Below are 26,353 nucleotides of genomic sequence, written 5' to 3' on the forward strand. Positions count from 1 at the left end.
GTGCGCCTGCGCAGCAGAATCAGGAAGCGACGGGGGCGGCGTGTCCCTCCCACGCAGACCCCCGCCGCTGAGAGATCGCGCTGTGCAGGTGAAAAGATGCGATGGCTGCTTCCTCGAGTACCGGAGGGGACACGTGATGCAAGGGTTCGTCCACATTGCAGCCGGCCTGTGGGAGGCGTAGTCTAGCAGCGTAAGGGCCCTTTTCGGGCGGGGGGGGCCCCTTTTTATGCATTTTGGGGGGTTTTGGTGATCAAATATTGAATATTGAACTATAATAATCAGTGCAGGAGCTCACTTATCCTTGGAAGACACTTTTATCACTGACTTAAAAGGCCCATACATCTCCATAAATGTTCAGGGGGGAGGGAATAAGTGATTACCCTACAGACCCCAAGAAGTGCTGTATATTCTGTATTGTTTCATATAAATGCATTTTTTATTCCAATCCCGATTTGTATTTGAGATTCCCAAATCCCATCGGACTTGACTTCTTCATGTCCCTCAATGAGTGTAATACCATAGCATTCAACTGTATGCGCCACAGCGGTTTCTATCATCATCATCATCACCACCCACGCTATGCATAAAATATATAGGTCTGCGGAGAGGCACGCTGAGGAGGCCGTGCAAACTGCAATGGAATATGGGGCATCTCTCTCTCTTTACCTAATATTTTGATATATCCTGACATTTATATATATTTATATATATCCTGACATTTTTCAGTTGGAAGGGCAGTCTATATGCGTAACGGTAAAAAATTATAAAAAAATCTTTTCAAAAAGGGCACTTTTTTATGAGGCTCAAAAAGGCAGGTGCTCAAGCACCCCTTGGGCTCTATGTGTGCACGTGCCTGCTTGGCAGCCTTTCATACACGAGACAATATTGTTAATATAAATGGTAAACAAGACAGGGCCCAGAATTGATCCTTGCATGACACCAGTGTTTCCCATTAATTACCTAGACTGTGGCGGCCCGTCTAATTAGTCCCGCCACAGTTGTATAATGAACCAAACAAAAAACCACTTTTGCTTCATTTCTTTGATGGCTCAAATGTATGCTCTAGTCCAGTGGTTCCCAAACCTCTCCTCGAGGCACCCCAGCCGTTCCATGTATTTGTTCAATTCCACCACCAGCACACCTGATTCAACTAATAAAGGGCTAGTTAAGTTGAATCAGGTGTGCTGGTGGTGGAATTTAATAAATACATTGAACGGCTGGGGTGCTTCGAGGAGAGGATTGGGAAGCACTAGTTTATTTTGCTCTCAAAGTGCACCAGATTGATGCATTTAACTTGAAAATGTACAAAAAAAAAGTTCAGGGGGGGCATGCCCCCAGACCCCCCTAGAGGGGCCGAGGTTCACCCACCACAGTCTCACAAAATCCTGTGGGAAACACTGCACCTTTTGTAATGGATAGAAACTCTGACTGGATGTAGCACTTGTGTCACCTACTTGTAACAGCTGTTCGCCACGGGCACAGTTCTAGGTACGAAACGAGGAGAGGAGTAATATGCACAATTTTAGAATAGTGGACCAGAGACAGAATTATAACAATAACCGGTTTATTAATTAAATGCGCGCTAGCTAGACATACAGATTGACAGACTGATCTATCATTCATTTGATCAGTGATGATATTTTTAACTACAGCAGACGGCCAGCACCAGCCCAGACAAATAAATATCCTTATCGCTTTTAGTCCTGCAAATCAGAATGACACTCTTCTTAGCATTGTATCTCACGTCATACCTTACTCCATAATCAGAACAGATATTGAGCAGCTCTTGAAAACCACTATTACTTGGTGACAGGATGGCCAAATCATCCGCGTACATGAAGTGATTCACCACCATGTTACCACACTAGGGGTGTAACGGTACGTGTATTCGTCCCGCGAATTTACGGTACGGCCGTCACGGTGCGGTACGCGCACCCATGCGACGAATACGGTCCACAGCGCAAACACACCCACATGCAGGCACTCGCGAGGTCCGTGCGAGAACAGCGCGTGTGGCCGGGCACACCGAGTTCAGACTTCAGAGCGGTGAAAGTGCACGGAGGAGAAAGGCACATTTACAATTGGAACAGCTGCAGGGTTATTACAGTTTTCTTTCATTTTCTTGTGCGCCCAATAACGTTAACCAAATGAAACCAATGGAAAGAAAGTTAAACACACACGCGTCGCCGACACACACACACACGCCAACAAACACATCAACATTCTCCCCCGCGGCCCGCCGGGGCGCGTCTATTCTTATCCTAACGCATGTTTGCTTCCGCGTTCGCGTTTTGCGCTCTGATTGGCCACTGACGTAAGCTAGTTACGCCCCCCCGGTAAGTTATCTACGCCAGTGCGTATGGGCGTAGAAATAATGCGTGGAGAGCGAGCCTCGCACACACGCACTTTGAAATGAATCATTCCATTCGAATTACTGTTTTAATGGGTATCACAGTAGTAAGTCCTACTGTAGAACATGACATATTAGCATGACATCTGATTTATTAATGCCAATACTAAAGATTAGGGACAAACGCAATTGGCACAAGTGTAAATCATGGATTAGTCACTCAGTTTTAACATCCGACTTAGCTCACCTTGTACGTCTGCTGTCTGTGGATCCTATGGTCACAAGTTCAAATCACTCTTGGTTCAAGTTTTTTTTTTTTTACGTTTAATTAATGTATCCACTCTGGTTGGATGGTGTGTATGTATATGTATGTATTGTGCTGTATAATGACAATACATTTTAATCGAATCTCATTTTGAAATCGCTACGCTGCCTATGGACACGACAGTGGCAGACAGCTTCGGAGGTGATTGCATTGCACCATGGTGATCCACTCAACAGGTAGCGATTTCAAAATGAGATTCGATTCAAATGTATTGTCATTATACAGCACAATACATACATATACATACACACCATCCATGGGCCGTACACGTCTTCTTTAAGGTCTTTAATGACTGTCTGCATTCATTAAGTAGGTATGTTTGCTCTGTATGAGAGAGAGAAAAATATTGTGGAGATTTGCCCTTCTAGTTTTATCTGCCTCCATGTAATACAGAATTTAATTTAATTGAATAGACCTTTTTCACAGCGGCCATTTTGATGTATCATAGGGTTAAGCCCATATGGTTAACACAGGTGTAACTAATAACATTAATTATGGTTTTGTTCCATTTAGGTGTGGAATGGAGCCATAATTAACGTTATTTTACAGCTATACACGTCATATGATAATCCTACGAGAACCCTCATTGTTTGATATTGATATTGATTTCTTGCTATGCGACCCTAATATCCTTGAGCAACTAACTATAAATATAATTAGAGATTGATTTTCAACATAATAAGCATAATGAGACATCATAAGACATAATAAGAGACAATACAATAAGACTACTCGCTCATCCAGTACCAGATAAATGACAGCTGCTCCTTCATACCGGTTAGAGGAAACATGTAAGAGGTTATGATGATCCATAAAACCATATATTAATGTTAGGTTATATATAATTTATAAAACATAGTGTATATAACTGTGTGTGTGTGTGTGTGTGTGTGTGTGTGTGTGTGTGTGTGTGTGTGTGTGTGTGTGTGTGTGTGTGTGTGTGTGTGTGTGTGTGTGTGTGTGTGTGTGTGTGTGTGATGCATGTGTATGTGTTCACCCTGCAGGTTGTGAGTTTGCTGATGGAACGAGAGCCCGTGGTGGTGCTTGAGCCCAGAGCTGACTCACCCTGCCCCCCCTCACTGTACCAGCAGACCCCCAGGACCCGCGTCTCCTTGGATACGCCCTTGACTGGCAGAGCCAAGGACTACAGCTTTGTGACTGATGGTGAGAGGAGAGGAGGCACGCACACACACACACACACACACACACACACAAATAAATTGGTTTCATAATCTATACTTAAACATGACACACACTCATAAACAAATGGGCAGCTTCAGGTGCATACACACACACACACACACACACACACACACACACAGTCACACATAATACTGATAGTCACGCACATCCAATAGCACGTATACACACCATAGAAATAACCAATCTTAGGCGTGTGTACACACACACACACAAACACACATACACACGCGCGTGCGCATACACAGGCGACCTCAGGCACACATAATACTGATACTAGTCACGCACATCAAATAGCACATACATGCACACCACAGAAATACCCAATCTTAGGCGTGTGCACACACACACACAAAGACACACACACACACACACACACACACACACACACACACACACACACACACACACACACACACACACACACACAGTGCTCAGAGGTGGCTGTGAGTCATCTGACAGCTACATTGTGGTTGCTGTCACACTGGACCTGGGGCTGATGCAGCCTCGGCCCCCTGTCTGCCTCAACTCACCGTCTGTTAAAGAGACAGTTTCCTCCACTGTCTCCACTTCCTCAACCCGCCACGTCTGGGTTTCCTCCACTGTCAACTTTGTTACACAAACATTTTATATATTAGGAAGCAAATTACCAGATCACTGAATTTAACGAAACATTGTAATAATAACTATCATCACTTTCAATGTAAAAAAAAGTACTTATTTGTGTATTGTATATGTATTGAGGAGGCGAGTATTGACTTAATGATCGAACTGAAACAAAAAAAGAGGACAACTGGGTAGGTTCAGTGCTGGGTAGGAGCTTGGACTCACTGGGGGTTGTGGTGGAGAGACGCACAAGGAGTAAGATGCAGGACATCATGAAGAACGACAGCCTCTCCATCACACCCTGGCAGGACACAGGAGCGGCCGCAGCGGACGGCTCGCAGACTGAGCGGTACGGAGGATCTATTGTCCCCTCAGCCGTCAGACTGTTTAACACCTCAGGCGAGGGCAGAGGGTCATGAGTCGAGGGTCATCTATCTATCTATCTATCTATCTATCTATCTATCTATCTATCTATCTATCTATCTATCTATCTATCTATCTATCTATCTATCTATCTATCTATCTATCTATCTATCTATCTATCTATCTATCTATCTATCTATCTATCTATCTATCTATCTATCTATCTATCTATCTGTTATGTTATGTATAAACCCAGTGTCTCTGCCTCTCTGTTCTTCCTGCAGAGAACACCCACGCGGTGGTCCTGAAGAAGGGTCTGACCGGCCTGGGCTTCAGCTTCTACATCTCCCAGCTCCGCTCAGGGCCCGACCGCAGCAGCGTGGTCCGCATCAAGCGCCTGTTTGAGGGCCAGCCGGCGCTGGAGAGCGGCATGCTCAGAGCGGGAGATGTCATCCTGTCTGTGAACGGAGAGAATGTCAGAGACCTCTCCTACCAGGTAATGTGCTGGCGTCAATTCTGATTATTAAAGGGGGAGTTCAGGGTGCATTAACTCTGTTGATGGCGTTACAGATTCGACTGTTAAGAGGTCCATTTGTGTGTGTGTGTGTCTGTCTGTGTCTGTGTTTGTGTTTGTGTTTAATCATTTGTGATGACCTGCTGCAGCGCTGGTACAGTGAACTCTTGAGTTTGTCAGATAAAATAGCCCTGACGCTTGAAACCCACCAGGCGCGGGCGCAAGCACTCGCGGGTTTCATGTGAGAACAGCGCGCGTGGCCATCCACACCAAGTCCGACTTCAGAGTGGGCGAAAGCGCACGGAGGAAGGCACATTTACATTGGAACAGCTGTAAATGCCTAGTCCATATGCGAAGTCAGTCCCTGTTTGAAGATTTTTTTAAGATTTCCAGTTCCAGTGTTCTATTGTCCATTTTGCATGTATAACCAGTTATTATATAATTAATTAGAATGTTAGAATACATTTTTGAATGATAAATCAGTGTGACTGTACTCCTGAAAAAGTATAGTTTATTTGTATTGGGAAAGATACAGACACATTGAACAACATCTATGTGTGGTAATAATGCAGATATTGAGTGTATTTCTGTGAAAATGCATGTGGCGCACGCAGTGCCGTCTGGGAGAAATGCGAGGCCCTGTGCGAGATTTAAACGCAAGGCCCTTTTTTAAAGGTTAAAAAATAAATATATATATATATTTAATTAATTAATTAATTAATTAGAAAAATTATAAATTTTTTGTGCATACAGTCAACGTATTCTTAAATAATAGCGCTGCCCGAGGCTGGGTATACAATCAACGTATTCTTAAATAATAGCGCTGCCCGAGGCTATGAAAGGTCACTTTAAAAACAAGAACGGGAGTGGTTCTTGTATAGTAAACAGATGGATATAGCAAGCTAGCATAAAGACACATAGTATAACTGTAGATAGAGCCCATAGCCAACACAGATAGCTAGCCCACAGCCAACACAGATAGCTAGCCCATAGCCAACACAGATAGCTAGCCCACAGCCAACACAGATAGCTAGGCCATAGCCAACACAGATAGCTAGCCCATAGCAAACACAGATAGCTAGCCCATAGCCAACACAGATAGCTAGCCCACAGCCAACACAGATAGCTAGCCCATAGCCAACACAGATAGCTAGCCCACAGCCAACACAGATAGCTAGCCCATAGCCAACACAGATAGCTAGCCCATAGCCAACACAGATAGCTAGCCCATAGCCAACATCACAGATAGCTAGCCTCTATAGCTAATGCCATAGACATTCTCTTTTTTTTATAATAGCACTGCCTGGTAATAGGCTGGGTATACGTAATATAAAACATTTGATTTGTTTTTCACTCACCATTGAAGATACTTATTTACGAGGGAGGAAAGTGCCAGGACACACCGGATCAGCGTGTGGACGATGGCAAAGTTGAGGTCCAAGAAAGAGGAAGAGACGACGTTGACGCATTTTCCTACCGTGGAGATGAAAAAGTTCACCAGTCCCATCATGATATTGTCCCCCCGTTCGGATGAACTTGGGAGTCTCTTCCTAGTTTATCTGCCATACATTAGCACTCGATAACGTAGCTAACGCTAGCTAGCTAGATTAGCTAACTAGCTAGCTAGGTTATCTAACGCTAGTTAGCTGTCCCTGCCTTTAGCTAAGCTACTAGCCGACATGGCTAGCCCGACTGAATGTTCTAACACGCAACACTTTAACGCTCATCTTCAGTCCATCTGCCGAACGTCCTCTTTGTCTTGGCGTAACCTAATCACTATACTTGGTATTGATAAGCTTACGGCACGCGGCGTTATTTCTTCTGCTCCGATGCATTTGGTATTTCACGTTTTCAAAAGTAGGATGCTTTGGCCAAGACGCTGCCATGGAAGAGACCCCGTACCTGTGGCTCCTCGTGGGTGGATACAGTTCCTCTTCTTCTACCGACTACCAGACCTGTTATGGTTTGTAAACAACCCCAATAGTACGACACAGACAGGTAGTTCAGAGTTAGCCAAAAACTATGGGCGTATTTATTTACAAACAGAAATGAGCAAAAAACAACGTAAAGCATTCAGGGGGAATGTCCCTTAGCAGAGTAGGCTCTGCGGCTCTGCAGCTCTGCCCAGAGCAGAGTTGGCTCTGTGGCTCTGCGGCTCTGCAGCTTATTCAATATCCACTCTGGGAGGAACAGAAGAAAAAGAGAATGTCATTAATCGAACGTAGGATATGAGGCAGTCCAGTAACTAAGCAGAGTCCAGTACCAAAACAAGCGACACCTCTTCAGTGTTTACGGAACACACAAAAAACAGAAAGAAGGTCTTGAGTCCAGGAAAAAATTTGAAAATCAGAGCATCAAAAATATACTTCCAAAAACTCACCAAGGGCAAAGTGAGATACGAGGCACGGGTCCACGGAGGCAGAGAGGGGTAACAGCGGCGACTTCCAAGGGCGTACTGGAGAAACAACACAAGAGGAACAAGCAGTAGCTGGTGGTAGCAAAACGACCCGACACTGAACGTTCAGAAACCCTGTGTATAAAAGGGCTCCCTTCGAGCTGATTGGAAACTCCTTTCAGGTGCGTGATGGTAATTGGTACCTGGAAGCGCGCAGTACTGGGCCAGCCCTCACAGTACACCTCCCCCCTCCACGGGAGCCACCCGGCGACCTGCCAGGCCTCGGCTTCTCCGGATGGGAACGATGGAAGTCGGTGATCAGGGCGGGGTTCATGATGAGCTGGCGGGAGACCCAGCTCCGTTCCTCAGGACCGTATCCCTCCCAGTCCACCAGATACTGGAACCCCCGTCCTCGGCGTCGGATGTCCATGAGCTGGCGGACCTTCCACTGGGGGTGTCCATCCACCATCTCGGGAGTAGGCGGATCTGGGGCAGGAGGCATCAGGGGACTGAGAGAGACAGGCTTCACTCGGGACACATGAAATACAGGATGAATGCGCATGGATGCTGGAAGCTTAAGACTCACCGCCGTGGGACTGAGCACCTTCCGGATCTCGAAAGGGCCGACGAACCGGGGGTTAAGCTTCTTGGCGGTGGATTGGAGGACAACCATACCGTCTGCCCAGGTTGGTAAGTCGGCGCAGGGATCCGGCGTCGGTTAGCTCCCCGACTGGCGCGCTCCGATGCCCGGAGCAGCGCAGTCCTGGTGATCTCCCAGACACGACGACACCGGTCGAGATGAACCTGCACTGAGGGAATTGCCACTTCCGACTCCTGTGCAGAGAAAAGAGGGGGTTGGTAGCCCAGAGATACCTCGAACGGCGAGAGGCCGGTGGCAGAGCTGACCAGGGAGTTGATGGCGTACTCAACCCAGGGGAGGAACCGGCTCCAGGAAGCAGGTCTCTTGGCGGCAACACACCGGAGAGCAGACTCCACGCTTTGGTTCATTCTCTCAGTCTGCCCGTTAGTCTGTGGATGGTAACCAGACGAAAGACTAACAGTGGCCCCCAATCCCTTACAAAAGGCCCGCCATACCTGGGAAGTGAACTGGGGCCCCCGGTCCGAGACGACATCCTGGGGAAAACCATGGAGGCGGAACACGTGGCTCCTTAGGAGGTCCACTGTCTCGGAAGCTGATGGAAGCTTGGGAAGGGCCACGAGGTGAACCCCCTTGCTGAAACAATCCACCACTGTCAGAAGGACTGTGTTTCCCTGGGAAGGTGGAAGGCCAGTGACGAAGTCCAACGCCACATGGGACCAAGGGCGGCTCGCAATGGGAAGTGGCTGTAGTAGACCCAAGGGTGCCTGGTGAGAGGCCTTGTGCGCGCGCAGACCATGCAGGCCAGTACGAACTCCCTGACGTCGTTCCTCATGGTGGGCCACCAGAACCGACGAGCCAGGAAGGAGAAGGTGCGGTGGACGCCGGGGTGGCAGGCAAACCGGCTGGTATGGCCCCATTGGAGAACCCGGGACCGGACTGAGTCGGGGACGAAGAGGCGACGATAAGGTACGTTGCTTGGAGCGGGGTGGAAACGTAAGGCACGCTTGACCACGGTCTCGATGCCCCAGGTGACCACTCCCACCACCCTGACCTCAGGGAGGATGGGAGTCGGATCCTCAGTGGTTGGATCCTCCTTGGAGTGTAACCGGGACAGAGAGTCGGCCTTCGTGTTGCGGGACCCAGGGCGAAAGGTCAAAGAGAAGTCGAACCGACTGAGGAAGCTGGCCCACCTGGCTTGCCGGCCGTTGAGGCGCTTGGATGCGCGGATGTACGTCAACTTCTTATGGTCCGTCCAAATGATGAACGGTTCCTCTGCCCCCTCCAGCCAATGACGCCACTCCTCCAAGGCAGCCACTACTGCCAGCAGCTCCCGATTTCCAATGTCATAGTTCCTCTCAGCAGGAAGGAAACGACGAGAGTAGAAGGCGCACGGATGGACCTTCTGGTCCGTCGCCGACCACTGAGACAGGATAGCCCCAAGTCCAGTATCCGAGGCGTCCACCTCCACAATGAACTGCTTCTTGGGGTCTGGGTGGAGCAAGACCGGGGCGGTGCTAAATCTGTTCTTGAGGGAACGGAACACAGCGCAGTCCGCTGGAGACCAGTCAAATGGCAGGGAGGGAGAGGTCAGCTTGGTAAGTGGTTCCGCCACTTGGCTGTAGTTCCAGATGAACCTCCGGTAAAAGTTTGCAAAACCGAGGAAGCTTTGTAGCTCCTTCCGAGAAGAGGGCTCCGGCCACTCCTCCACAGTCTGGATCTTGCGGGGGTCGACTCGGGTCAGGCCACTCTCCACGATGAAGCCAAGGTAATCGACGGAACTGGAGTGGAAACGACACTTCTCTGCCTTGATGAAGAGCCGGTTGTGGAGAAGGCGCTCGAGTACTCGGCGGACATGATGGACATGTTCCTTGAGAGTCTTGGAGAAGATGAGGATGTCGTCAAGGTAGACCACCACAAACTCCTCGAGCATGTCACGGAGGACGTCGTTCATGAGCGCCTGGAATACCGCCGGAGCGTTGGTGAGGCCGAATGGCATCACCAGATACTCAAAATGACCCCTGGGAGTCTTGAAGGCGGTCTTCCACTCGTCACCCTCTCGGATACGGACCAGATGGTAGGCACTCCGGAGGTCCAGTTTAGTGAAGACGGTAGCCTGGGTGAGGGGCTCGAAGGTAGAGTTCATGAGAGGAAGAGGATACTTGTTCTTGATGGTGATCTCGTTGAGTTGGCGATAGTCAATGCAGGGCCGGAGACCTCCGTCCCACCGGGGAGGACGAGGGCCGAATAAGGCCTGCTGTCAAGGACTCAGAGATGTACTTCTCCATCGCCGCCTTCTCAGGGACGGTCAGACTGTAAAGGCGGCTGCCGGGAAGGGGAGCCCCAGAGCAGAGGTCGATTGCACAGTCGTAAGGCCGATGAGGAGGAAGGGCCTGAGCCCAGGACTTGCTGAAAACCTTCCCGAGGTCGTGGTACTCAGGGGGGATAGTTGAGAGGTCTGGGGGCGGCACACTAGGGGAACTCCGGGGCGACGGACTGGACGCAGCCTGCAGACACAGGGCATGACAGGAGGCACTCCACCCCATGATAGTGCCGGAGGACCAGGCGATGTGGGGCTCATGCAGCACGAGCCAGGGACGACCCAGAACTACTGGGACTAGAGGGGATCTGGTAATAAAGAACTGGAGTATCTCAACGTGATTACCAGCAATGGTGAGGAGGACAGGACAGGTGCGTTGAGTGATGTCGGCCAGGCGGTGCTGATCCAACGCGAAAACCTACAAGGGCCTCTCGAGGTTCTCAAGAGGAATGTTGGCCTGGGTGGCAAACTCAAAATCCAGGAAGCTCTCATCAGCCCCCGAGTCAACGAGTGCACCCACCGTCGCCCGCTGGTCCGCCCAGGCCAGGGTGACGCTCGTCAGATGGTTAGGAGGTGCATGGGTGTGGGAACAGGAAAAATGGCTCACCAGGATCTCCCGGGGTCCCAGCAAGCCTAGTCTTTTGGCCGGGTAGGACAGTTGTAGATACGGTGTCCATCAAGGCCGCAGTAGAGGCAAAGGCCGGACCTGAGCCCGAGGAGCGGGGTCTGGAGGTGCAGGGTTAGTCGCGGCGGCGGGTGGTGGTCCGGCTGGGACTCCTTCCACTGGTGGGGTTAAACGCAGGGTGTTAAATGCTGTACTGAGAGTCTGCAGCTGGTGTAGAATATCAGCCTGCTGATTACCCTGCGCAGTCTGCTGGGTGGTTAGAATGTCTAGGGAAATCTGGATAGGCTGGACCTGGGCCCGGAGGTCCTGCACAGCAGCCGCAGCCGCGCCTAGCTGTTGGGTATGGTCGTTGGTCAGCTGGATCTGACCTGCCAAGGCTGCTCTAACACTGTCTGTGTCGGTTGGGGTCGACATGGTCGGGTCGTAATGTTATGGTTTGTAAACAACCCCAACAGCACGACACTGACAGGTAGTTCAGAGTTAGCCAAAAACTATGGGCGTATTTATTTACAAACAGAAATGAGCAAAAAACAACGTAAAGCATTCAGGGGGAATGTCCCTTAGCAGAGTAGGCTCTGCGGCTCTGCAGCTCTGCGGCTCTGCAGCTTATTCAATATCCACTCGGGGAGGAACAAGAAAAAGAGTGTCATTAATCGAACGTAGGATATGAGGCAGTCCATTAACTAAGCAGAGTCCAGTACCAAAACAAGCAACACCTCTTCAGTGTTTACGGAACACACAAAAAACAGAAAGAAGGTATTGAGTCCAGGAAAAAATTAGGAAATCAGAGCATCAAAAATATACTTCCAAAAACTCACCAAGGGCAAAGTGAGATACGAGGCATGGGTCTACGGAGGCAGAGAGGGGTAACAGCGGCGACTTCCAAGGGCGTACTGGAGAAACAACACAAGAGGAACAAGCAGTAGCTGGTGGTAGCAAAACGACCCGACACTGAACGTTCAGAAACCCTGTGTATAAAAGGGCTCCCTTCGAGCTGATTGGAAACTCCTTTCAGGTGCGTGATGGTAATTGGTACCTGGAAGCGTGCAGTACTGGGCCAGCCCTCACAAGACCGACGCCAACCAGCTCCCCCTAGTGTTAGTCCTCCCACGATGCTTTGCCGGGCACAAAAGTAAACGGGTCATTGAAACCAATAGCATATATCTGCAGGGCCCGGAACAAGTCAGACTAGGCCTGTCACGATAACACATTTAGCTGGGCAATTAATTGTCCCAAAAAATTTTGCGATATGTAATATTATTGCGGTTTTGAGAGAACTTTTTTGTTTGAGAAATGTATTTCCCAAAAGTTTTCAATGAACCTTTTAATTTTTTTTACTAATATAATGATAATAGCATAATAATGCAAGGAAACCGTTTCAAAGTGCAATAAACCTTTATTTAACATTGGAAGACATTTTAAATATCCTAAATTACTACCTAACCTCAGATCTGCGATATGAGGTAGCGTCACAAGCAGAGTAACCTCGTTCCCAGTTTTATCTCTGTGAGAGCAATGATAAAACAAGCAGAGCAATGTGTGTGGACAAGAGGCGGGTTGCTAAGTTTACTGTAGGAAGGGGATTTTAGACCCATGTTTTTTTTTTGCTTCGAAAAGAGGGACATCCTCTCAATATGCAGGACGCGGGACATTAGGTCAAATGGATGTGCAGTACAACCAAAAGCGGGACACCTGGTCACCCTAACAGTGGCTCACGTTTGTTTACTGTGGCTCGCGGATTATGTGATGGGCAAGCTACTTGTAAAATGTAGTAAGCTACACTACCAGTTAGGGTAGTCGATTTAAATATAGCTCAACTACAACAATAGCTATCCAGAGAGAAATGTAGCAAGCTACACTACAAGCAACATGGCAAAATTAGCTAGCTACATCGGCACTACTTTTTTTTTTATCAACTTCATGATCAAGTTTCCACCAAACAAATAGGCAGGCAAAAAATGCTCAGTTTGATTGTTTATTATAAAACAAACTGAAACTGGAAACAAGCCCTCTGTCTGGCTTTTTGTGTCTTCCTTTTAACATGTACTTGTATTATTAATGTACCTTGCGGTACCATGTACAAAATGTTAATAAAGTATGGGGAAAAAACTGTGGAAACGTAATAAATAAAAGGCAGTGAAACAATAATCAAATAAACCAAAATATATACTATCTCTATTGGAATGGAGACTTTTCAGCACAGGATAAACTAGGGATGGGCAAAAATAATCCAGATCGATTGATCACATGATGTACTCGTGGAGGAAAACGCTGTACAAAATAAACGTATTTTCCGGTGTTTTAGACTTTGCTCTTTTATTTTGAAACCCACCGACCGGAGCGGAAGTATTGTTGTTATTATCCTAGCAGAACCTATGAGCGGACAACTTGTCTTGTCCGGTTCTGTGTTTTTGAGCTAATGATAAAACAAATGTTGAGATTGTTGGTGAACAACTAACTTTAGGTTAGTTTTAACGTTAGCTACTAACGTTAGATGCAGCTACTACAGGCAATCAACGATGAGGAGCAAGCGTCAAAGCCGTATATACAATAGCCCTGTGGTGTGTAGGCACGACAGCCCAACTCAAAACTACCTGTTATAATAAATTAATTCATGTTTAACTTGTCCCTGTGTCCAGTCCTTTGACTAGCCCCACCCGTTCATTGTTTTTTTTTTATTGGTCTTTTTCCCCCTCCATTTTCCTCCGATTTTCTCCCATCCCAATGTTAGTCGTATGCCAATTCCCAGTCCCTTCCTGGTCGCTGCGCACTTACCCCCCACAGTCAGATCATCTGGGAGAGTGGAGGCTACCACGTGCTTCCTCCGACACACGTCCAGCCAATCACCGCTTCTTTTCACCTGGCAGCGCGGATTCTCATCGAGAGGGCGTAGCGTGTGGGAGGATCACATTATCCCCCTCAAGTCCTATCCGCGCTTAGCAGGCGCCCCGACCGAACTGTAGGAGTCGCTGTTTACAACGACCCGGACCCACCCCGCCAGCTTCTCCCACCCTCTAATACAGCCAATTGTATTAGTGCAGACGGCCAGCCAAGCTGGTGACAACCCCGGAGCTGTGAGCTGGATTCGAACAGGTGAATCCAGCTCACAGCTCCGGGGTTGGTGACGAACGCAATCTCCGCTCGGCCACCTAACCGCCCTCCCACCCGTTCATTGTAAACAATGATGCATGTAATTGTATTAACGTTATTGTGTGTTGTAGCTATGTTATACATTGTATTTCGTTGGTTAGCTATTTAGCTAATGTTGATAGCATTGAATAGCATCAACGCTAGATCTTTAATCTTTATTTAGCAGTCCAGTTTCTCCGGGCAGTAGCGAGTAACTACTTGGGTCTAAAAATAGCTACACTACAAAGAATGCTACTTGGTTCAAAAGGAGCAACACTATTGAGAAATGTAGTTAAGCTATGTAGCGTTGCTACTGCCCAATATACGCATGGTGCTCACAGGAGCTCCCGTGCTGTACTCTAGTAACGCCAGCGGCCCGCCTCCCCACACGGAGAGTGACTGACAAGAGGTACTGGTTCCGCCTCATTAAAACAAACACGCAAACAGCAATTAATCGCGCCCGTCAAAATCATTGCATTCATTTTAATTATCGGGCGATAAATTGATTTATTGCTTATCGCGACAGGCCTAAGTCAGACACATTCACGTGTCTACACTATTCTACAAACATGTCTAATGTGAAATATATAAGCATGTAAGCAAAACTAGATTTTAGGTCTGTGATGGAAAGTGATTGTTAACATTCTATTTATTTTGATTTTGATTAAAAAAAGAAATTTTATTTTTTATTTTTTGCGAGGCCCCCCTTCTCGCGAGGCCCAGTGCGACCGCACATCTCGCATGCCCCTAGCGGAGGCCCTGGGCGCACGCCTCTGAATCCAACCAAACCAAATGTGCTTCCCGCCCGCACTCGGCCGGTGTGAACAGTGATGCCTGTTAACATGGTAGCGAAAGTGAAGTTCTGATCGCCCGCCTGCCTCACGCCTTGCGTCCGCGCCTGGTGGGTTTTGTGCGTGAGCCCTACCTCCACTGAGCATGCACACACACACACACATAAATACACAGACAAACATGCACACAAATGAGCACACACACACACACAAACTTTAATTTTTTATGTGATATGCCATTGCTGATGGGTATATTGTAATTTAATATATCGAGTACATTAAATGAATGAATCAATCACTAGGGTGGCACCCAGTGGCGGCTGGTGGAAAATATTCTAGGTGGGGCGGTGCCATATTCAATCAGTTTCAGTAACTAGAGTATAACCATTATACCATTTATATATATAACCATTTATTGAAAAATATGGATTATTGAGTGACCATCAATATGGTTTTAGGAGCAATAGATCAACATCCTTAGCAGTAACAGCAATTAATGAAAAACAAACCCTCAATAGGTGTATTTATTGACTTATGTAAAGCATTTGACACAATTGATCATTCCCTACTTTTACAAAAAATGGAACGGTATGGAATAAGAGGTGTCACTTGTGGTGTTCCACAGGGTTCCGTATTGGGACCCAAGTTATTTATACTTTATTTAAATGATATTTTTACAGTATTGAATATTTTGAAAATGTTTACGTTTGCTGATGATACTAATTTACTTTGTTCAGGGGAGGACATAAAATAATTATTGAAAACAGTAGAAAGGGAATTGATCAAGTTAAAGAAATGGTTTGATAGGAAAAGGTTGTCTCTTAACACTTTGGATGCCACTGTGATTTTTTCTTTTTCTTTTCTTTTTTTGAAAGTCCACACATGTGTGTTTTTGATTTATCTGTAAACAAAGACCGAAAATGCAATGAAGCGAACTGTCATGTTCCGTGGTATGCAGGAATGGAACTCTCTTCCCAGACATGTTAAGCAGGAGAATAGTAAATGTCGTTTCAAAATCGTGGTAAAACAACATTTTCAACCAAAGAAATTGACATTCCCTAATAGATAGTGTGTACGTAAATGAAAATGTATGTGTCTGATAAAGAGATAGGTATATATAGATGAAAAGGCATGTGTCTGATAGGGATATATTATTAAAAGATTGTATAATTGGCTGATATGAACATAGATAATGTATGTAAAAGCTAAATAGTATATAATTAATTATGAGTAGGTATTATTGTATTGTATTATGAATTCATAAGGCGTATATATTGTTGTATTGTATTATGAATTTGATTAGGAGTTTTTATTGTTGTTTTAATTGTCTGTATGACATGTGAATGTTGTGAGTGTATAAGTCTGTAACTGTATTTTACGTGTTATGGACCCCAGGAAGAATAGCCCCAGCACTGCTGTGGCTAATGGGGATCCAAATAAACTTAAACTTAAACTTAAACTGGTGAACATGGTAAAACATGGTTGAATGCCAGCACCAACTTCAATGATAGCGCTGTGAACGCATAATCTCTGTCTTAAATTATGGCTATGTGTATAATCTGGCCGTCGCTTATCAATGACTTGTTTGCAGTCAACATTGTCGAAACGGATTGTTTTTTAATCTGTTAATTTCCGTTTTATAGCATTTTGAAAAGCCCTCGTTTTCTTGAAAGTTTCAGGAAAATATAAAGATTCCGTGATAATCGCCCTTTACTGGAATATTCTGGCATACACAAAAACGTTGTCATCATGTGTGTTTTTGATTTATCTGTAAACAAAGACCGAAAATAAAACTATTCATCATCATATTCATCATCACATGCAAACTGAAAAAAAAGAGGTGAAAAAGGTGACATGTTTGTAAACCAAACCCCTGCAGGGGTTTGTGGGCATTGTCCCCCAGAAGAAAATATTTGTGATTTTAACATGTAAATAAAGCACTCGGATTCCTGATCGCCATTCCAAATATCGATCGCGTTTATTGATTCAGCGTTGGGTGCTGGAAATACATAATCAACGCGTTTTCCGGGCCGGCGATCAACTTGGATCTCTTCAGATGCTTCGCCGGAGAAGTAACACGAGGAGGCTGGACCGCCCCCCCCCCCCATCAGTCTAAACTGACGTCACGGTGACCAATCGCAGCCACTCTTATTGTCTGGGACCAAATACGGCCACGCCCCATTCCCAGTAAAAAGTGGGAATCTCTAGAATGGGTTTCGGGCGACGGTGTATACGGAAGTGACTCTAAAGGTGACGATAGACAACACTTTCTGTTGTCAGTAGATGGCAGCATTGGTTTAAAATTAAAAGGTGAAAATGTTGAAAACTACAACAATACACTTCCCAAGATCCTTAGCACAGGTCACAGGTCACTGGGATGTGTCTATTCTTCGATGTGATCTGAACAGCGGTAAACTATTACTGCGGCCTCAGTATAGCGACCGCGAATGGTAAACTAATTATCTTAACAAAAGTGCGCTGGTAGCGTTACATATGTTGTCTAAAGGGGGACATATGGTACAATTTAAGATTTTAATGATAATCGGCATATAAAGGACAACATAAAGCATCGTTAATTTGTAAGAAACCTCAATGAAAACGGTAATATTCGCTATTGGGGTGCAGTTACACAGGGAGAGACGATAGGGGGAGGTATTTTCCCAATTGAGCTCAGAGAGAGTCTGCAACACTAGCGTGAGGCTTGATTGATGAAATATGAATTCAAATCGCTAATAAAAAAAAATACGACAAACAAATGCTATATAGCGTTGCCGGCACTCAACTGGCGGCATGAACTAACGACAAAAAGCGTCACTGGCACTCAAAGTGTTAAAGGGTCGGTGGGTGAGGGTGCAGCGACACAAAACCAAGAAACAGATTATAAAATAATAATGTTTATTTACTAAAAAAGGCAACACAGGGATCAAGGAGAACCATCAGTGGCTCCAAATTAAATACAAAAAGAAATAATAACCCACCCCACTTGACAGTGGGTGGTGCTCACTCTAACCTAGGGTTGTAACAACATGTAAACCTACGTGATGCTAAGATGTAGACCCCAGGGTATCTTCCTATCCTCACTTGTCCCTGTGTGCAAAAACAAATGTAACTAGGCATGGTGTTCATGGTCATGTTGAGGGATCTTCAAAAAAAAAATTACATATTATGAAAGTACAGATTCATACCTTCAAAATAAGCCATTACTTGAACATTTTGGTCGGATAATTTTCAAGCTACTTCCTATGAATCATGGTGATATCACAAAACGTATTCAGAGAAAATGGCCTTCAAGAGTTTACACTTACAGTGTAAAACAACTACAACACTAGCCAGAATTCATTGTAATCCATGGCCCCCTCTCTCTGGGGCAATTAACACCTGGCAGCGTTCCAGTCTCAGGTTCTTTGTTATGACAATGACTCTGTCTTGTGACACTGCAAACACAACACCCAGAGGAAAAAGGAAAAGTCATGATAGTTTATTTTAAAATTAGTGTGGTAGTGAAATGTTAACCTTCTGTAGTGTGGTAGTGAAAGGGTTAACCTTCTGTAGTGTGGTAGTGAAATGTTAACGATAGGTTATGTATATAACCTAGTTATATGAGTACTGGCTAAGCGTCCCGCTCTTATGCCATACCGAGATATACCTCATCTTCTAGTACCTACTGTACTACATAACGAAAAACTAAACACCCTTGCACTTGACCAGGCCCCGCCTCAGTGGCTTACTATAAGACACCAGGCGTGGTCACCACTCACCCTTCCTCGGGAAGAGTTTTCCATCAGAAACCCCCCCCCCAAGGGACCTCGGGGCACGCTAAGAGCGGGACGCTTAGCCAGTACTCATATAACTAGGTTATATACATAACCTATCGTTATATACTCGTACTGGCATCGCGTCCCGCTCTTATGCCATACCGAGATATGGGGTAGAGCGGACGCGAGGCCCGACAAATGTACCCCCTGAGGACCCGTAAGCCCACATCAGGGGGGAGGGGAGTCCCGTCACCCCTCCTTCCTAGTGAAGAGGGGGCGGCAGTCAACTCCACCCAAGTGCGAAAAAGAGGGAACTAGAAACCTCCAAACGCACAGCACTGGTGGGACCTTGTGTGACACAACACCTTGTGGTCCACACCCACACACCCCTGCTAACCCACCGAAAGGCGGGAAGCAGGGGAGGTTCCAGACCTCAGAACCGCCTGGGAGACAGAACCCCCAGTCATGTCCATGAGGTAAAACCTTACGAAGGGACCCGGGGAGGACCATGAGGCCGCAGCACAGATGTCCTCCACCGAGGCCCCTCCTAACAGGGCGGCAGAGGCCGCCACCCCACGAGTGGAGTGCACCCTGACACCCCCAGGGGGTGCCAGCCCAGACAACGTGTAGCGAAGGGCAATGCCCTCGCATAACCAATGGGACAGGCGCTGTTTCGACAGTGCCTTACCAGTGCGAGAGCCACCGCAACAGACAAAAAGTTGATCGGTAGCCCTGAGGCCCTGAGTACGGCTGAGGTAAATCCCCAAAGCCCGGACCGGACATGACAGGTGAAGGCTCGCCTCTACCTCACTAGTGTGAGGAGGCGGATGAAACGCCTGAACCATAATATCCCTGGAGCGTAAGAGCTTTGGATATTTTTTGGCACGAAGACTGGGTTAGGCCTCAGAGTGGCACCGCTATCGAAACGAATAGACACACTCAGGCCGCACCGAGAGAGCACAGAGCTCACCCACACGCTTAGCGGAGGTGATGGCCAGCAGGAACGCAGTCTTGAACGACAGCTGTTCCAAAGGCGCTTGCTCAAGAGGCTCAAACGGGGCCTCGGACAACCGACCAAGGACCAATTGAAGATCCCAACTCGGAGCCAGAGAACGTTTCACCGGCTTAAGGCGCCGAGCGCCAAGCAGGAAACGCTTCACAAGAGGGTGGCCTTACACCACTCTTGGAAAATACGCCACCTACCCGCGTAAACCGCGATAGTGGAGGGAGCATGCGCGTTCCGGATGGTGTCAACCACAGAAGGATCCATCCTCTCCAGACTCACCCTCTCACCAGCCAAACCATCAGCGGCTGGCCCAGCACAGGGAACTAACACAGAGACCCGTGCGCTTGAGAGAGGGCCCGCGATGACCAAGGAACAGGCCACGACGGGGCTACCAAGATCTGGATCAGAACCGGGAACCACACAGCTGCGCCCCGGTCTGGCGCAATCAGGATCAAGGTCCTGCGCTCCTCAACGTACCTGCCCCAACAACTGACCTAACAGATGTATGGGGGGAAAGAATCCCAGGCGGCCACGGCATCGGTCCCAGACCTGCCTGACTATGTCCAGACGTAATCCCCACTCGTCAGGGTGAGGACTGCCCCGCGACATCACACCTATACCCACATTCACCCTGCCGGGGATGTGGAGAGCCCTCAGGCTGCGCAGATGGAGAACGCCCATAGCCAGCCGCCCGCCGCCCGGTGCAGACGGGGGGAGCGTACTCCTCCCTGTCTGTCGATATACGATGCTGACGTCGTATTGTCCGTCCTGATCAAACACCGTTTGAGGACCAGAAGGACCGCCTTCAATACCAACACATTGAACATAGCGCAGACCGGGCAGCATGGCTTGCCAGCTGCCCCCTACTGCGTTGGCCCAACACGTCTCCAGCGAGGGAGGCGTCGGTGAAAAACGTGACGTGTGACAGCCTACTGCCCATAGGTCCCCCAGTACTGACACAGGAACCTTAGCCGCTTCCACTTGCCTCTCACCAGGTCTATTTCCATACTGGAAAAAAACCACCTCCGTAACCTCCTCCTGGGGTGAAGAAGAGGCCAAGAGGGACCACGGAATGAGCAGATGCCATCATACCGAGCAGGCGTATCACGGACAGCGCCGTAACCGTCCTAGGACGGAACTTCCTGAGCGTGTTGATAACACGCTCTGAGAGGGATGCCCATAGCACTCCACCCGTTGACTGGGAAGAGGAGTACTCTACTTCCAGTCTACAGCAAACCCCAGGCTGGTGGGGAACTCCACCACCTGCCTGGTATGAGACCTGATGATCCACCTTGACCGCCAAGGACCAGAACGTCGTCAGGGCAGAATACACTTCGTAACCCCTGATGATGCAGAGGCCCCAGTGCGGCCTCCACGCACTTGGTGAAGATGCGGGGAGCCAGAGAAAAGCCGAACAGCAGCCTCTGGTACTCACACGCTAAACCCTGCAAAGGAAGCGTAGGTAAGCCCTAGGATGGAAGATCGGGGATGCGAATACGCATCCTACAGGTCTATGGAGGAGAACCAGGTCCCCACCTGACAGTGTTCAACAGGTAGGAGACGATCCAAAAAACGCTGAATCTTCCCATGGGACAGGTCCAGCATGGGTCTGACACCCCCCCCTCCCGATTTCTCGGGCACCAGAGAATACCGGGAGGAAAACGCCACGACGATGGCTTGCTTCGTCCACAGAGATTGGATCTCGTTGACCAGAGCTGTCACTGCTGGCGACCCTGACAATAGGGTCTGTACCAAACCCGAAAACGGGTGGGGTTGTGTAAATACAAGTCCCCGCCTCAGTGTTCTCTCCATCCACCTCGACATATGGTACTGCTGTAGCCATATGTGATGATACTCCCAACGCACCCGCCACCATTTGGCGCAGGTCCGCTAGGAACTGTAGATAGGCGGCCCGGTCCCACCCGCTGTGTGTAGCCAACCCTGGACCCGTGCGAGCAGAGCGTTCCGTGGAGTCGGGACATCTGACCCTGACACTACCCACGAGGCAATCACACCCAAGGGGGGACCCCGACAGAAAGGGCCGGTTTGATACAGGGGAAGCTGACATCAGTCTAGGTGACAAAAGCTCCCCCACTGAACACCCCTCCAGAACATGCTGAGGAGTTCTGCAGCTGGACATGCAAGTTGTGAGGCCCCCATGGGTTCCTACACACCGTAGCCCTGCAGTGATATTACTACCACCCAAATCACGCGCGCCTGCGAGACCACTGCCAATCTTTCAGGAGTGGGAGGCACCAACATGATACCCGGCCTGGCGAAGGCGAGGTCGGGGAAGCCCGTACTGTGTGCCTCAAAAAGGTCTCGAGCCCCCCTGCTGACAACACTTGTAGTTGACAGACGTAACACCAGGCTCAACCAAACACAGCTTATGGTGTGGGAGCCGCTTGACAGCACAACATTCTCACGGACAGACCCAGGCTCAGCCATCAACTGGGTGTCAGCCCCTGTCCCCATGAGAAGCGAAACGTGGGGCCGCATGCGCTTCAACGAAGGCTCGCGGCCCGCAGCCAAAGGAAACAAATCAGAGCCCCTTTTCCGCTGGTGTTGGGGGAGGGAGTGATCGGAGAGCGGGCTGCTCGCGGCAGGACGGCGACGGTTTCTCAGGCCGTGCTCATCCAACATGGCTGAACCCTCAGCCGCCAAGGCTGTCGGCCTTGTGGACACCTGTTGACTCAACGCCCAGGATACCTCTGGCGGGGGAAACATGGCCGCCTGTCGAGGGCCTCGCCATAGTCGCTGATGAGGCCGTGCTCTCACCTCTGGCTGCGCGGCGTGAGGCGGTGTGGGGCCTAGGACAAATACCGCCCACGCTCCAGCGGAAGACCTCTGCGGAGAGGGGAGCCCTGAGGAGGGAACCTCCCTGCGGTTATAGCTTGCGGCTAGGTCAAAGCTAATAACGTCAACAACCTCGCGCAATGTTTCGACGTCGGCTGGCCCTCATGGCCCCGCCACCAGACACCATTTTTGACAGAAAAAAACAGCAATGCGAACAAAGTTACTAATCGCTGCTAATTCTATACCGTGGCGGTATAGGCTTTAACAGCCCACCAGCCACCCGCCGGGCCGACCCACCTCATGGCGTCGGCCGGGCGGGGCACTGTTTCAACATGCCAGAGGCAAAGGACTGATGCCACCTGCTTCATAAACACTGAGCACCAGCGGTGGTTGCAACCAGCAACCTCCACTGTGGTGTGCATCCATGAAGGGGTTAATGAATAAATGAACTAAAAACACCACCAATACACTGTAGAATGGGCTAGCCCATACACACAACGTTACGGGGATGCGGACCAGAGAGCCCAGTCCCGCATAGCCATTCATAATATTCACAACAAGCACACCAACCCTAGACCTCAGCCCATTCACCCATGAACAGGTAAACAAGCCCGCGCAATACTCCCAACAGTGAACACCGATTGACCGTCAGCATGAATGGTTAAGAGGAGGGAATACTTTAGACAGACATCCCTCAGCGGGGAATCAAAATAGAAACAGTAACCCAGCAAATAGCATAGCGTTAGCCGCACGCTCCAGGATAGCCTGGAAACGTCCAACTCAGAGGAAGACGTGCACCGTTAGAGGAAGACGTGCACCGTTAGCCTAGCTTAGCGTCAGTCACTGGAAGTATTTTCCTCCATTAGCCTAGTTCCCAACGTCTTCCTACTCCTACTGCATGCACAGAGAAGAAAAAGGTATGTATCTTCTTGTCTAACTCCAGGGTAGATGGCAAATAAGCTACATGTAATTTCCCAAAATGTTGGAGTTTTCCTTTAACCTTCTGTAGTGTGGTAGTGAAAGGGTAACCTTCTGTAGTGTGGTAGTGAAAGGTAAAGGAACACTTTATACTTTTACTCCACTACATTTCAAAGGAAATATTGTACCTTTTACTCCACTACATTTATCTGAACACATCAGTTACTAGTTACTTTGAAGAGAAAGATTTAGCATAGAAAACATTGCAAAATGTTTGAAGCCTGACAACTTTAAGAGGACGTACAGTAATCAGAGCAGCATAACTGGACCACATACCACTTTAACATAACCTTTAATCAGGGCGGCTGAGTGGCGCAGTGGGCAAGGCGCTCGCCACTAACGCAGGATATTGTGGAATAAATATATTGATTCCCCAACTCTCATGTAAAGACATCCCCCTCCCTTCTCCTTTGGCCCCTATCCTGCCCCCCCCCCCCTAACTCGTTTGACCTATCATGTGAGTGTTCTCCCCCCCGTTTCACTATATAGGGCTCCTCCCGACAACAATCGATCGTCTCTACCTGGGTCATTTCAGCTGATCACCTAGGGCGAGAGCCTCAGCCATTCTCTCTAAACACTATGTGTATATTTCTATCTGTCTGGCTAATAAACCTTGTTATTAACTGGATCTCGGTTGACTGAGAATGTTCTTCAGGATATCCACGATATCCCACAATTGGCGTCTACGAACTTGTGATGGACTCTTTGCGTCCTGGCCCTGCCGTGTTGTTTCACCTATACAGAGAAAAGTGAGTATATAGATGGTCGACCAAACAAATTTATGGCAAGGATTTAAAACCTTCCCGCTTTTCTCTGTGCCAGGTGAATGTTACGGTATGTTGTCAATATTTAGATCATGGCTGAGTGAGAGTAATGTGCATTCATATATCTGATTTGTATTGTGAATCGTTACGGGGGAAACGCGTGTACCCCGGTCCTTATCAGGCGGTTCTGAAAGGATTTGCTGGGTTGTTGGAGTGCTACCCCCGGTCGAGTCGGTACCGACCAAAACATAGGCACCATAGGTTGTTCGATTGCTATCCCTAGTCAAGCTGGAGCCGACTGAAATATAGGCAACAATATGAGATACGTAGGCTTATTAAGGCTTGGAAAACGCTACTCTGTTAGAATCTGTTCTGTGATTCTTCTGCAATAGGCGGGACGAACGACCGAGAGCTGGTAGAATCATGATAGGATTTACCAGAGTATCGTTGTAATGTTCATAGTTCCAACCTCAGACTAGCCTACGGTCTGTTCCATTCCTGAAAACGATGTATTCGGATTAGGTGAACCATTATCATCATAGATAGGCGGGTAGATATAGCTACGGGACATTGGTTGCGTGTGTTGAGAGACCGTGAGTTTTGGTTAAATGGTGTATTAAATCTACAATATATCGCTGGTAAATTTAGAAGTCAGGTTCGGTCGTTATGCTTTAATGACGATGTATAGTTATATCAAGGGTATCCAAGCCTTATCGCAGCATGAGGTTGGTCGATTAAACGAACAGCGATCCAATATAGACCAGATATGCACACACATTACTGTTTTTATGTTATTATCGTTTTTTCTTGTCTGTTTGTTTGTGTTTTACATGGAACCGCATATGATGCACAGGCTCGTTCATTCGGTTACAAAACGCTGGTTTTAGTTGATTTCCAGGCTATTGAGAGCTTGTGGAAAGGTACTGCATGGATTGCAAAGCGTTATTTCCGAGGTGAATGGGAACGCGTGAACGTCGCTGGGAGCGATGACGTCACATGGTATGCGCCATGAAGTTATGAGTTTGATACGAAGCTATCCGTGGGCTAACATAAAGTTTAATATGCCCGAGGCCGAGGGTGTATGAAATCCACGTTTAGTTATCTGTTTTATTTGTATGTGTATGTACACGCTATTGGAACCTGCCATGTTACTTTAATGAGATGTAAAAGAGTTTTTCCAAGGTTGCATTGTCTCAGACCACCGGAGAAATGCGCCGAGCGTTGCATTGACAACACGTAGCGTGTTACAGCCTCGACCACTAATCTTAAACTATCTTCAACCGAATAGAGGATGGAATGTATTCGATTGAAACTACACATAAACAAAAAAAGGGGGTAAGTTATATGGTTATTCAATAACTGAACTGAACTATGAGGACTCGACGTGAGCACAACAACTTTCCGGTGAGTATGAAACAAAACCTTGATGCTGCATGACATATCTTCTCATTTACAGTGAATTACAGCTATCCCATATCGCTTGAGTGTTTATGTTTCTTTAATGTACACTGTTTGAGATTAGACTTTATGAGCTTTTCATTTGGAAAAAAAATTTACACAAACAACACAGATTATGTTTAAAAATAAGATGTTTAGATCAACAAGCAGGTTATATTCGCTTGAGTTAATGGGTTTATCTGAAGAACCAAGGAAAAATAACTGGCCCTCTCCATTATAAAACATTTTAAATAGGATTCTAATCAATTGGATAGATTTGATCTAAGAGTTAAAGAAAGAATAACAACAACCTTTCTTTAGAGATAATGAATAAATGCAGATAATGTTTTTAGATGAGAGGCCAAATCATGCCTCCTCTTTTCCAGAGTAACATTGATGAG

The 26,353-nt window shown here is 47.6% G+C and overlaps 1 protein-coding gene across 1 annotated transcript in view; it reads left to right on the forward strand.

Moving 5' to 3' along the window:
• The window catches only part of ptpn20 (protein tyrosine phosphatase non-receptor type 20), a gene marked incomplete at both ends in the record, with an annotated part of 317,069 nt that overhangs the window by 170,155 nt on the left and 120,561 nt on the right, over positions 1–26,353 (forward strand). Inside the window, 2 exons of the mRNA XM_084321867.1 lie at positions 3,680–3,839; positions 5,129–5,340. Of these exons, the coding sequence (XP_084177993.1) occupies positions 3,680–3,839; positions 5,129–5,340 (372 nt within the window). The remainder of the gene's footprint in view (positions 1–3,679; positions 3,840–5,128; positions 5,341–26,353) is intronic.

This window comes from Notolepis coatsorum, assembly GCF_963971535.1.
Source record: "Notolepis coatsorum genome assembly, chromosome: 9".
In the NCBI taxonomy this organism is placed as follows: domain Eukaryota; kingdom Metazoa; phylum Chordata; class Actinopteri; order Aulopiformes; family Paralepididae; genus Notolepis; species Notolepis coatsorum.